The sequence below is a fragment of the Notolepis coatsorum genome (genome assembly GCF_963971535.1).
Source record: "Notolepis coatsorum genome assembly, chromosome: 16".
In the NCBI taxonomy this organism is placed as follows: Eukaryota; Metazoa; Chordata; class Actinopteri; order Aulopiformes; family Paralepididae; genus Notolepis; species Notolepis coatsorum.
Window position 1 is genome coordinate 25,848,830 of NC_140180.1, and position 14,492 is coordinate 25,863,321.

The 14,492-nt window shown below is 44.2% G+C and overlaps 1 protein-coding gene across 2 annotated transcripts in view; it reads left to right on the top strand.

Annotated features, from left to right (window-relative positions):
* The first annotated feature begins 219 nt into the window (after positions 1-219).
* zdhhc9 (zDHHC palmitoyltransferase 9) overlaps positions 220-14,492 on the top strand; it is a 74,172-nt gene continuing 59,899 nt past the window's right edge. For both annotated transcript variants that reach the window (XM_084332472.1, XM_084332473.1), the window contains exon 1: positions 220-1,154. In XM_084332472.1, coding sequence (XP_084188598.1) covers positions 988-1,154 — 167 coding nt within the window. In that variant the 5' untranslated portion in view covers positions 220-987. The remainder of the gene's footprint in view (positions 1,155-14,492) is intronic.

Here is a 14,492-nt window from a genome sequence, read left to right on the forward strand (position 1 = left end):
TTACATTTACAATTATTTTATACAGGTCTTTTGGTGATGCTTACAGACCAGCTGTTTTCCATCTGAATACGGTATAAATGGTACCTTATCTCCTGCTCCTTTGTTCCATCATAGTTTTACTCGTCCTGCCGCTTTAAGATGAGACATTTCAATCTAGGCGTGTTTCCTGCGCCCATTGACTAACCAGGCAAACTCGCATCCTGCGGGAACTACAGCAAATATACCTGATCATACGAGCTACGATTATTTGTTGTTGTTGCCTATTCCGGTCGAAGGATTTTTGTTTTTAGGAATGATGTCTATTTATAATTTTAAGCGGACTGACATAATAATATCATAATTGAAAGGATCAGTGAGCAGTGCGCGTGTACTGTATCATGGTCATTTATGATTTAATCGAGATGATATGAATGTCACCCGGTCAAGGTCCAAGAACCAACGCTGGATTTTTTTTTGCTCCTTGCCGAAAGGATCCATGATCGCAAGCATTTGGATAACATTTAAACAAGTTATAATATTCGAGGGAACTGTAAAGGGATTCTGATTGTTTTTCCAATTCGGGTATAATGGGAGCCCTGGTATTGGAATGAGGCGGTGCGCTCGGAGGAGAAAATATGGATTTAACGATACAGAAGAAGATATGACTGCGACATCTGAAATGAAAAATACACTTGACAGTCCTCGCATTACAGAGCAACCATTATTATTGTTGAATCAGTTATTCCTGTGCTATCGTTGGATTTTGTGGCACCTTCATACAGCAATTACCTTTCGGCTACTCAAGGTTGTAGGATCGTCCTCAATGTATTGCGTAAATTAGGCTCAATCATTTTGGGGTTCGATCCTCTTGCAGTATAGCAGAACTCCAAATAGACTACTTACGAAAATGGACTTCATCGTATCATTTTCACACTAAAGCGTGCGTGCGGCAATTGACCAAAGAAGGCCCATCAACTATACAACGGAACTGAACTGTAAAGTGTCACCATGTCTGCGGTAATGATGATAACACGAAAGGTGCGAAAATGGGAAAAACTCCCTGGCAAAAACACTTTCTGCTGCGATGGAAGAGTGATGATGGCTCGGCAGAAAGGCGTCTTCTATCTAACCCTGTTCCTCATCGTGGGCACCTGCGCTCTATTCTTTGCATTTGAGTAAGTATTTAGGCCTACCGTGATATCTACATTGTTGTTCATTGTTGATTATGGTCAGTAAAGCAGTTCTGTCAAAATAACTGGGCTCAACAGGATCCCTGAGCCCCCCCCCCCTGACAGCTCCCTTGGAAGATTGCTAAAAAATTTCACGTTTACCCCAAAAAGCCCACTTGATCCCTAATAAACACTTAAGTACAAATTTCCTTTAGATAGGATATGCCCTTAAATATATAAACACCCTGTCTCTCATCTCAAAAATCAACTCCTATAGGGGCTGTGATTTTGTCCTACCATTGACCACACACACGTGTTAAATATTTAATTGTAAATAGCTGGTCAGTGAAAGGGCCCTTGCTCAGGAGGCAAACCTTCCTTTTGTTGTCTCAGCATCTCTCCTGTACCAGCCCACTAGCACATCCCAATGGACCCCTGGATACAACACACTCCACAAGCTCATCAGATGCAGTAGGTATAGTAGGCCTATACTATTAACACCTGGCTATTAGGACTTGCTGTGCCCCCCCCCCCTCTTTTGAAATGCTTTTAATAAAAGGACATGTCCATGAATGGTCCTGAATAGATACATTACAGATCAATATGATCAATTGCCTTAGGCTATATTTCCTATTTCTTACCACGGTGACAGCCCCCCCACACCGCCGGACCCAATCTCTCTCTCTCCTCTCCTCTCTCTCTCTCTCTCTCTCTCTCTCTCTCTCTCTCTCTCTCTCTCTCTCTCTCTCTCTCTCTCTCTCTCTCTCTCTCTCTCTCTCTCTCTCTCTCTCTCTCTCTCTCTCTCTCTCTCTCTCTCTCTCTCTCTCTCTCTCTCTCTCTCTCTCTCTCTCTCTCTCTCTCTCTGATGGGATAGCACCAATGTCTTTAACTATCCCCACTGACCAGTGGCTATAGCACACACAGCTAACTAACCACCAGAAGAGAGGAGGTTAGCATCCGCTGCTCTACCGCGCCGAGCCCTTCCCTCCCAATGTAATGGCAGCCTGCTCTCTCCTTCTGAGCCCGGACAGAAGGGTCTGTTGTCCGTCTCGGGGACAGAGAGAGACACACAGACTGATACCGCTCGCCCTGAGTGCTGGAGCCTGGAGGAGGCCCTGCATTGACTAATGGCCGGAGGGCTGTTATTGCGCTACGTTCATATTACAGTTGCCCATAATCATCTCTCTGAGGGGATGGATATTAACACGGAGATTGAGCCGGAGCACGCGGGAGGGGTAATCTGAGACACATCTGATGCACGCCTTGACAGAGTAATAGAGAGGCTGCAGAGAGGCTCTGAGGTTTTGATGCATTTAAGGACTGGCATTTTACCGTTATGTCCAATGGCAGTGTGGCACTAAGCCAGTAAGCATTATATATGGCTGAATATACAGTAGAATATAGTTTAGAGAACACAGCCCAAATGATTCAGTCTGATCCCAAAGCCGGGCAGATGTGTTGGTGTTTTATTACAGCATTATGCCATTTGGTTTGTTCAAAGCACCTTAAATGGGTGCAGCATGTATCTCTTCGTGGCCCCAGTGGAAATTGAACCCCATGATGAAATGATGGCAGACTATGCTGGTATGGTGGACATTAATAACAAGTGCCATTATTGTGATTATCACATCCTTTATCACTGACGGGGGGCATGAAGCCCTCATCTGTTTGGCTACTAGCTTTCAACTTGAGCCACACGGATCCATTTGCCTCAGACAAGCGAAGACGATGACGAAGAAGCAATCTTCCGTGACTGTTGGCCTCACCCTCTCATGAAATCTGGTTTCATCACTGAAGCTCCACCGCACATATGGTTCCATTGTTTGAATCGAAGGGTTTACGTTTTCACAGTGAGCTCTGAGCATCGGAGCATGGCTGGTACAATTGAGAGGGTGTAGGCTGGAGCGTGGCCAAGAATAGCCGAGCGCACATCTCATTCTTATCATTAGCCATCGGTAGACCTTGCAGGGAGGCCCCCCCCATCTAGAATTAGTGCTAAATTGCGGAAAGGAGCAGCAAATATACAATCAGCGAGGCCAATTAAAAATAACTAAACAAATCGTTGTGTGATTGGGAGGGCCGGCCTATCTTTTCTTCTTCCCTTGCTCAGCAGATTGGATTCAAGGATTGCATGTTCATAGCCTGTCTCTCTCTCTCTCTCTCTCTCTCTCTCTCTCTCTCTCTCTCTCTCTCTCTCTCTCTCTCTCTCTCTCTCGTATCCAGTGTCTCTTTCCCATTTTTAATGGGGTTATTGGAGTGAGTATTATATGCTTTGTATGGGAGCTTAGGTTTTTGACATGGACCCTAGGAAGACTAGCAACCACGCAGGCAGAAGCTAATGGGGATCCAAGTAAATGATAAACAGGCTTGTGTTTTATACTACTGTATATAGTACATGTCCCCTCGGTCCTGCTCACAGTCTGTGTTGTTCTCTATCGTGTTCTATGTGTACGTAGCCACTAGCCACCCGTGGCGCTTGCTTGGGGGAAGGAGCAGGAGCCTGGCACACAAGGGCAGTGTGTCATCTGTATTTTAGCCCCCAGGAGAGTGAGGCTGAGCTGGGGGAGGCATGTGGGCATGCATCTACTGGGAAAGATGCTGTGTGTGTGTGTGTGTGTGTGTGTGTGTGTGTGTGTGTGTGTGTGTGTGTGTGTGTGTGTGTGTGTGTGTGTGTGTGTGTGTGTGTGTGTGTGTGTGTGTGTGTGTGTGTGTGTGTGTGTGTGTGTGTGTGTGTGTGTGTGTGTGTGTGTGTGTGTGTGTGTGTGTGTGTGTGTGTGTGTGTGTGTGTGTGTGTGTGTGTGTGTGTGTGTGTGTGTGTGTGTGTGTGTGTGTGTGTGTGTGTGTGTGTGTGTGTGTGTGTGTGTGTGTGTGTGTGTGTGTGTGTGTGTGTGTGTGTGTGTGTGTGTGTGTGTGTGTGTGTGTGTGTGTGTGTGTGTGTGTGTGTGTGTGTGTGTGTGTGTGTGTGTGTGTGTGTGTGTGTGTGTGTGTGTGTGTGTGTGTGTGTGTGTGTGTGTGTGTGTGTGTGTGTGTGTGTGTGTGTGTGTGTGTGTGTGTGTGTGTGTGTGTGTGTGTGTGTGTGTGTGTGTGTGTGTGTGTGGCTGATGGAACACTCCCTCTTGCTGTCAGCTCCCTCAAATATTGGCTGTGTGTAATGAGGGGAGGGAGGGGGGGGGGGGGGGGCGATGCTGCTGACCCTGCAGAGCAGCCAGAACACATCTAGTAACACACCCTAAGGTCTCCCTAGGCATCTGTCTCCACCCTTTCCTCCTGGCCAGCCAATCAAACAGTGACTCTCCTGGCCTCAGCTAACCAGTAGCCAATACCCTGATTTATACCCACCTGAAGAAACATGCTCCGTTTACAATAACCATGATCGACTGCCTTCAGTAAGACGTCTTTTCAGGAATCTACAGTAGGAAAACAAAGCAGATTTTCACATTCATAATAATAATACTTGATTTGTATAGCACCTTTCATACAAGAAGCACATCCCAAAGTGCTTCACAGCAGTACACATTGACATATAATGAGCATAAAATAGACAGAATAAAAGCAATGCAGGTAATAACAATACAAATATTGACTCGCGCAGTTTAAACCCCGAATGAATGAATTAATGAAAACTTTATTTAACAGATTGCAGAATGGGTACAATACAGTACGGCTCAATACTGTACTTCCCTGTTAGTCATAATACACTTTAGTTTGAAGTTACTTGATTTTTTCTGTCCGTTTTGATTCAGTTCCATTGTATATTAGCCTGTTTTATTTTGTTATTTGTATTTCTTGTGTATTGTTAATTCTGGAATACAGTCATCCACAACATTTTACGCCACGCTTGCTTGTGCCATTTGAAAATTCTACAACGGGTTTAAAATGGGTTTAATTTGCCCTAAAGTTATGAAGCACTCAGAACCCACGGAAGGCTGCGAAAAACCTTGAGAGGTTTACTCCCTGAAAGCCTCCCCAATAGAGGATGTAGCGTACCGTTCGTCCTTTGTTTGTTTGTTGTTTTATTTCCTGCAGATGATGAAATTATATTCTGCACACTCGTATCACGTGTCACACAGGGAGAGACACTTAATATGTTTTGTCTCTACAACATCCATCTACTCTGTAATGGATGCTTACATGTCATCAGTCTCCCAGGAGAAGCTTGTTTAGATGATGTCAACATTCCCGAACCTCCTGCCCTCAGGTGCACATAGCTAGCTACTGTTCCTGTGTATTTGGGGCCTAATGTTTCAACCCCTACTCAATTTGCAAATCATTATGCTATAGTGGCGGGTTGTTAGGCGTGTATTGATTTTTCCATAAGTGTATGTGCCTCTCCCCTCTCGCTGTCAGAGGTCACTAGTATTGTATTACGCGTGCCTGAAATCAAATCACCATCCCCGGGTTTATCGTTACTCTTCGTTCCATTTGGAATATTGCTGTGGGTTTTTAATGTAGCACTTCTGATGTAACATTTTCAATCCCAGCTGTTTGTTTATAATGTATCGCGTATCTCGTGGCTCGTCCCTCAGTCGTACGGTATTTAACCGTTGCGTAATACAGATGTGGGATTTGAAGCTAACAGATTGTACCCTTGAAGTTCTCTAATGCATCCCGCTCCCAAATGCGCCCACATGGCGGATTAAGGTTTCCAGGGGTTTAAAAGGGTGTGTCTGGCCGGAGCTTTGGAGTCTCGTCTTCGTAGCCGTAGGTTTACAGGGGCCAGTTTAGAATTGCAGCCTCCCGTATGTTTTGAAGGTGGGTAGTGATTCACAAAAGAAAAATCCATTAAAATATATATATTTTTTTATATATATATTTTTGTATGTGTCTATTCATTCTGTTTAAACCAATGGGGGTTTTCTTCACAGTTGCAGATAAAGATTAGGCTACACTAATATTATAGTATATGACTCATACAAATTTTAATAAAACATTTATCATAAATGATGTAGCCTATCTGCATCTGCTTGGCACTCGGCCAAGACGTCACCATCACTTTCATACCAACCGTGCCCTTATTGGATTATTTATGTTGACGAAACTGATGAGTTATATTCATTAACTCATTCAGCACCAGGGGTCGCTGTTTACCTTCTGGGTAGAACGCCATCGCTGTAAGTCAATGCGAAACTTGCGAGTGCTTAAAATATATGAAATATTATAGCTATGGATCTAATAACACCGTCGATTGTCAGTGAGTTGCTTCTGGTCAAAATGCAAAAAACTGAGTTTTTTCAACTGTACATTTCCGTTTTATACCGTTTTGAATATGAGTATAGTTTGGGTGATTCTTAGTAATCCCAGGAAAAGACGCGTTAATAGCCCTTTAGTGAAATCCAGTTATCACGTTGTAATTTTTCGCCTAATTATCGAATCTTCTTGAAATCAACGCTAGATTATCGTTATTATCCTTTCTCATGCAAGAATGAAATGGGGCTCGGACCGGCGCCCCCCCCCCCCCACCACCACCGCCACCAACGGTAAACAGCACATACACATACACACAGACAGCTTCGATCGCGGGAGAAAAAAATATCAGATCAACGCAAGATTGGATATATAGTGTCCTTACCTTGGCAAAAAGATGAATCCAATTCCTGATCGCCATTCCAAATATTGATGATTTGATCGAACATTATATGTCCAAAAGGCATAATCCATGCTGCTCCGAGTCTCTCCAAACTCTGTGTAATAACGTTAGTCATGCCGGAGTAGGAATACCCCGCCCGGACTTCTCAGATCAGGGTACAGTCCAAGGGGGCGGGATTTCAATTATGTGCAATACCGGCAGGAAGGCGTAGGCGGCGGTATTTGCCCGTTGCGAGCTCAGACCCATTCCCAATGGATTTAGTTTGAGGATATACATTTTTTATTTTTTAAATGTTTTTGATAATTATCGGCCACGCCACTGCCATCGGCATTTAATGCAGGACCTCTTTAGAGGTCCTTATTCGGCATGCAACGACCTGGGGCATGCAATGGGAGCGGCACACACACACTGGAATACACACACACACACATGCATTGTCTTTTTGCGATTGAGCTCTGCGCTTAACCCATCCCGTCGTCCTTCCCCCCAAGGGCAGCCGGGAGCAGACAGGGTGTCGGCGAGGTACCGCGCTTGGGGACCAATCCAAGTGCTCCTGCCCATCTTCGTCAAGGACGCGACAGCGTCAGCGATCTGTTGTGCATGTTTTTCCATTGGGTTTCTCTTATCAGTTCTCTTAGCAGTGCCCTAGAAAGAGAGAGACAGAGTCCACAGATGTTCCTACGACAGAGGGAAGTTACATAGACCCTCTGTGGATCTGCCTGCAGAGTGAACAGCAAGTTCATTATTCATTTAGGTTGTGATTCACGAAGCTCTCCCCCTTTCACTGCCACACGACAGAAGGTTAACCCTTTACTAGCACACAACCGACGGTCGTGTGGCAGTGAAAGGGTTAACCTTCTGTGTGTTGTCGCAGTGAAAGGGTTAACCATTTTGGTAGTGCGGCAGTGAAAGGGTTAAGTATTAATACAGGCTGGGTATGGAATGCTCAGGCAAAATGTCAGGAGCAACTTCAACAGCATGCAGTCTTTGCTCGGCGGTTGGTTGAGATGAGATATAATACGGCATGATCCTATAGTTTAGACGTTTTCTCATCTCCGAGCTCTCATCATCTCTGAGAGGAAAATCCCACGGATCAAAGTAGAGATTATAGATTCCTGATGCAAATTCTCATCTCCCTCGGAGGCTAGAAAGTTTACAGTGAACTTTACACCCTGCGTCAGTAACCTACTTATAGCTGGACGGAAGTTAACTCTGGATTAATGGTGATGGCTTTGCATTATAGCAACAGTAGTGGTGGTTAACGTTATCTGCTCTGTACTTGAAGCATGTTTTCAGGAGAGGGTTTGGTGATTGGGGTGTGATGGAAGTCCACTGTCTAATGATTTTATGATGGTTGCTGTGGCAGCCCATTAACTGTGGGCTAAATATAGCCCACTAGCTAAATACACGATTTGCATGACAAAGTCAAAGCTAGAGGGAAAAGGGTGCCGCCCACTTGTCATGGAATTTCAGGAATACCATGGGATTCTGAGAGGCATTATTCCAGGCCTGGGAATTGCTACCTTTACAGAATACAGACAGGAATGTATTTATTTATTTGTATTTATTTTTCACATCTTATTTCATGCACATTGATCGACTTGGGTCCTGATTGTTTGCTATATTTTGTATATTATATTATTATAGTATTTGTAAGCACATTTCGCCCATAAATTGTAAATGGTGCATTTATATAACGCTTTTATCCAAAGTACATTACAATTTGATCCTCACATTCACCCTCTTACTCACACAATCGCACACCAATGGTGGAGGCAACCATGCAAGGTGCCAACCTGCTCATCAGGAGCAGTTAGGGGTTAAGTGTCTTGCTCAAGGACACTTAAACAGGACACTTAAACACGCAACAGGCTGGCTGCTATTATATGTAATTCATAGGCTACCTAATACCAACAACGAAATAGATTGTATCATATGCCTCTACACACATTATATTATACACATCATATTATATCTTGGTTCGGCAGCGCCTCTGTGAACAATCTCTCAGAGTTTGCTCCATCAATAAACGCGCATTTTGGCTGATAATGTGCCGGTGGCCGGAGTCTCATTCAGGCCTAATTGTATTTAATTCAATTGTAATGTTATTACTGGGGTATCTAAAACATCACAATGCAGATCAGGGTTATCCACTGAAGCCATAATGACTCTGATCAGAACCACGGGCTCATGACCAGCGCACACAATAGGCATTGTAGAGCGCAGAGTTGGCGTGCTGAAATTGATTTAATTTCAGTCATTACAGTGCTTAATGTCGGACTGGGTCAGTCAACATCCTTGGCTCCCGGCGCACCGAAGATTATACGTTCAAGTTGTTGGTCGGACCTCTGTGATCAATCTCGCTCTCAGTGAAGTCTCTCAGAGTTCGCTTGGGTTAGTCCACTTTTCCACATTTCATGGGGGTGTTCCATTACCGTATATGGTTAATCGGGGCGGTTCTGGTATGCAAATACGTGAACGTGTGCACGAGCCTCGGCGTAGGACCAAGGTGATATTTATCATGACAGGTGTGCGTAGGACCTGTGTACGCACGTGTGATGAATCCCGTTTTTTTTGTGCGTGCACACATTCTAAATTCTGTGCTTAAGTATGGAAATAGAACATTTTCTACGTCACGTTGATGAATGAGGGCAGGGCTGTATAATTGTGCACAATGTGGTCAAGTATATACACTAATTAGAATACAAATATAAAAATATCAATACAGTTGAGTGGGATGGAATATTTAGCAGGGCTGTGCAAATGAGCGGTAATGTGCAAAAAGTATGAACAGTGAAGTATGAGCAAGTACGAATCGTTTTGATTGTATTATACAATTATATAGTCCAGTAGGGGTCTGTGAATTAAAACAGCAAATCTGAAGGAAATTACATTTTTCATGGCATTGTCATGGTAATGCTTCACTATGGTCACGGAAAGACTGTGCTCAACATGTTCTGTGAGGCAGGGTGATACTGAATTAATATTCAGGGGAAAGAGAACGAGAGAAGAATGTTTCTCTGACGTCTGGATATGATTGACAACATTGCCGCTGGAAACGGACTGAGAAAGGGCCTCCTTGCACTTGGGATGTTTTTGTCGCCCGTGCAGTGATTGATAAACACACGACGTCCGCACCGCCCTGCCGTCGTACAGCCGGGGAAAACGCTAACGTCCAGGAAGGATGCGCTGCCTTGATGGGAAGCGATGATGGAGTGTGTCTTGAATGCCGACCAGTCATCAGTATTGGAATTACACATCACTGACGGACCGCTGGCCTGTGGGCGCTCCTCCTGCCCGCTCTCCCCCGGAATCGGCCGGCTGTCCTTTGCTGTCTCCGCAGTAACAAATGGAAGAGACATTCTTCTCTGGCTTGGACTCAGTGAAGATTGCTATTGATTGGATCTCTGCTCTATTTTTTCACGAGTCACATGGGGGGGGGTAACCAGACCTGTCGGGCAGGCATGTCGTCGTGCCATTGTCTTGCCAGAGCTCAGGTATTTCTGGCTCGTCTACATATTGGTACATGACGTGTGGACTTTGTTCCCTCCTGTGGTGTGTCGCCTCCTATACTCCTATACTACCTTCCTTTTACATTTCATTCTCAGCGTCACATTTAGATGTTATCCAAGTGCCACGTCATCCCAACCACGTGAACAGCATGTTTGTTCTTTGAACAAGTCAAACAAGTGTCTGGGGATTATTATTATTCTTTTCCGTCTTTCTTTTATTGAGAAACATTCAAAAATACAGTTTGACACATTGACCCTTTCATTACCACACTACAGAAGGTTAACCCATTCACTACTACCATACTACAGACCCTTGTGTGGTATGAAAGGGTTAACCCTTTTTAGTGTGATAGTGAAAGGGTTAACCTTCTGTAGTGTGGTAGTGAAAGTGTTAACCCTTTGTAGTCTAGTAGTGAAAGGGTTAACCTTCTGTAGTGTGGTAGTGAAAGGGTTAACCTTCTGTAGTGTGGTAGTGAAAGTGTTAACCCTTTGTAGTGTCGTAGTGAAAGGGTTCATCTTCTGTAGTGTGGTAGTGAAAGGGTTAACCTTCTGTAGTGTGGTAGTGAAAGAGTTAACCTTCTGTAGTGTGGTAGTGAAAGGGTTCATCTTCTGTAGTGTGGTAGTGAAATGGTTAACCTTCTGTAGTGTGGTAGTGAAAGGGGCGCCCCAGTGGCGAACCACATAGCGTGCTCAGCCGCGACACGGCCGACCCGGGTTCGACTCCCGAACCCGTCGTTATTTGCCGAATGTCTTCCCCCCACTCTGTCTCCCATTCATCCTCTGTCTCTCTCTACTGGACTGCCCAGTAGGAATAAAGCGATAAAACGCCAAAAAATAAATCTTAAAAGTGTGGTAGTGAAAGCATTAACCCTTTGTAGTGTGGTAGTGAAAGAGTTAACCTGTAGTGTGGTAGTGAGAGGGTTAACCCTTTGTAGTGTGGTAGTGAGAGGGTTAACCTTCTGTAGTGTGGTAGTGAAAGTTAACCCTTTGTAGTGTCGTAGTGAAAGGGTTCATCTTCTGTAGTGTGGTAGTGAAAGGGTTAACCTTCTGTAGTGTGGTAGTGAAAGAGTTAACCCTTTGTAGTGTGGTAGTGAAAGGGGTAACCTTCTGTAGTGTGGTAGTGAAATGTTTAACCTTCTGTAGTGTGAGGGCGGCTACGTGGCGTAGTGGGCAAGGCGCTCGCCACGAAATGCTGGAGACGCTGGGCTCGTCAGTTCGAGCCCAGCGCTCCACATTTGCTTTCAGTTTAGCTGGTCGTCCGTACTAATACACATTGGCCGTATTAGTGGGTGGGAAACTGATGGGTGGGGATCGGGCGTTGTGGACAGCGACTCCTACAGGTCGGTTGGTGCGCCTGCGCAGTAGAATCAGGAAGTGTCGGGGGCAGCGTGAGCCTCCCACGCATTACTCCTCGCCACTGAGAGATCGAGCTGCGCAGGTGAAAAGATGCGACTGCTGTTACCTCAAGTACCGGAGGGGACTTGTGCTATGTATGACTTAGTCCACATTGCAGCCGGCTTGTGGGAGGCAAGAAACAGCGTCCGTGACAGGGGAGGGTTGAATTGGATGATACGAAATTGGGATGGGAGAAAATATAGAAAATGGGAGAAAAAGTGGATAAAAAAAAAAAAAAAACTTCTGTAGTGTGGTAGTGAAAGCATTTCATTATGTCAAACCTTTATTTAAACTCGCAAAGCAACTGAGGTTTCCCTCATTTACAGTCACGTCAAGTGTACATATGAGTTATGCAAAAAAAGGCATATAAAATCACACAACATATAAAATCATAACAATAAGACAAGTAAGGATAACAATCAATTAAAACATGTACAAGTTGACTGACAATGGTTGGAGATTTTTAAACTCAGACAGGGGAGAATCTCAAGCTTTAAGGACTGTTGGAGTTCATTCCATGAGCTAGGGGCATTATAGCAAAATGTGGATTTACCCTGTTCTGAGCAAACTCAAGGAACCTTAACCCTTTCCCCGCCAATAACGTCATACAACGGGTTTCAAGTTCATGCGAATTCTGCCAATAACGGCGTACGACGTGATTCTGATCATAATTTCATATTTTCGCCATTGGTATTCATATTTCACTCACGGAGCCTTGTCGGATGCTGTGTGAGCCAGCACAACTCTGCAACGCTTCAATACTGCCACCTGGTGGCTGATCGGCGAGTTGCAACCGGAAGTGGATCTCTTGTGATCCCGGTGCGTCTCCCTATTCCGTCCGGCCACGCGTTTATCGTCGCGGGACTCAATACACACACCGTGGATATGGATCTTTGCCATAACTCAATAATCTACATGATTTTGGCGTGTATTAGTAATATACAAACCGGAAATGGATCGCCTTGATCCCCACCACATAACTGGGATCTGTTTGCTCCACTCTCATCGCCCAACGGTACGAGGAGACTGACGTGAGTTTCAGCGTTTTTGTTTATCATTTTCGATACAAACTGCTCTGATCAATATATCACCCATACTACATGAAGCATCTAACGACTATCACGGAATTATAAACGACCCCCCCCCCCCCCCCTCCGTTCACCCGCGCATGATCAGTCATATCGTTTAGGACCATGTACAGTTGACATTTTTAATATAACGTTGATCGGTATCAAACTGCATTTGATGATCTAATATATGCATTTGTGCCTATATCTCACGTTCTGGGAAATACTGCAGAAAACGATAAAAACATATTTATACTCTAGACGGTATTTTCATATGAATGTGTGAATGAAAAGGTAAAACGTTCCTACATCCTGAACGATAGATAATCGATGTTGAATGGGCCATAGTAATGTCAATTTAGCAATACAATTAAAAAAGTTATAGCCCTGCAAAGAAGGTGAACATCTCCATAGACTTACAGTGCTGGCAGAGATCAAACAGCGATGGATATAAGCGTGGCAGAGAATGGGTTAAGGACCAACAAGTCACTAGAACGGGTTCCATAGGTAGGAGGTAGCTTACCAATAAGGTCCTTAAAAGTTTACAAACCAGTGTTTGCTGCGTCTCTCCATCAGCGAGGACCAACCAACCTTCTCATAAAGGACGCAGTGATGAGTGACACAGTGACGCAGCATGCCTATAAATTACATCACCATAGTCCAGGACTGATAAGAAAACGGCTTCGACAACTCTCTTTCTACTAATCAAAGGAAAGCTGGTTCTGTTTCTTTATAGGAAGCCAATTTTCTGTCGCAACTTGGAGGCAAGGTTGTCCACATGGAATAAAAATGTCTCATCGAGCCACACACCAAGATATTCATATTCAGTGAATTCAGCTAGAACCACTTACGGTAGATATGTGTAAACCATCATATTCAATGTTTCTGGCTCTAGAAAACCGCATCAATTTAGTTTTACTAGCATTAAGAACCAATTTAAGTTTAATAAGAGCTTCCTGGAGGGTAATAAAGGAAAGTTGTATGTTCTCAATGGCCAATTGTACAGAGTCACCAATACAATACACAACAGTATCATCTGCATACAGATGGGCTTCACAACCATTCAGCGAAGACACAATATCATTAATATAAATAGTGAAGAGGACAGTACCTAGAATTGAACCTTGTGGCACACCTTTAGTTATTGATAAAAAAATTTGATTGGCATAGCCTGACTTTACACACTGATGCCTCCCTGACATATAATCTTGGAACTAGGGATGCACCGAAATTTCGGCTACCGAAAGTTTTCGGCCGAAAATGGCAAAAAATGGCCTTTCGGCTTTTGGCCGAAAGAGTTTTTTCACCGAAAATATAATACCGAAACAGAAACAATCTGTAACCTAACGCGTGTTGTTGTGATGATGTCGCGCTGTCGGGAGTCGCGCTGTTTCTATGTAAACTCTGCGCGCAACGCGTCCAATAAATGCGTCTTTAACATCCTTATTTACTATATGCCCGTTGCGGTTAATCACTCAGTGATCTAATATGCATATTATTCAGAGCGAGAGGGGGGGGGATAGTGTTTCTCACATTGACGCTGTCTGTCGTTGATAATATAATCTTTCTCGAGCATACGCGTCTACTGTGCCGAGTCAAGAGAGCACATTCAACTGGGGACTATAAAAGGTGCGCTCAGTAGAGCACAGATGTCCGCCGCGGCAGCCAGAGAAAAGATGGAATTAATGTGCTGTATGCATTCAGAAGTGCTGAATAAATGTTTTATGGACCCATAATAGTGATTATTTATTATTTAAGTTAAGTTTTGCCATAATCATATATT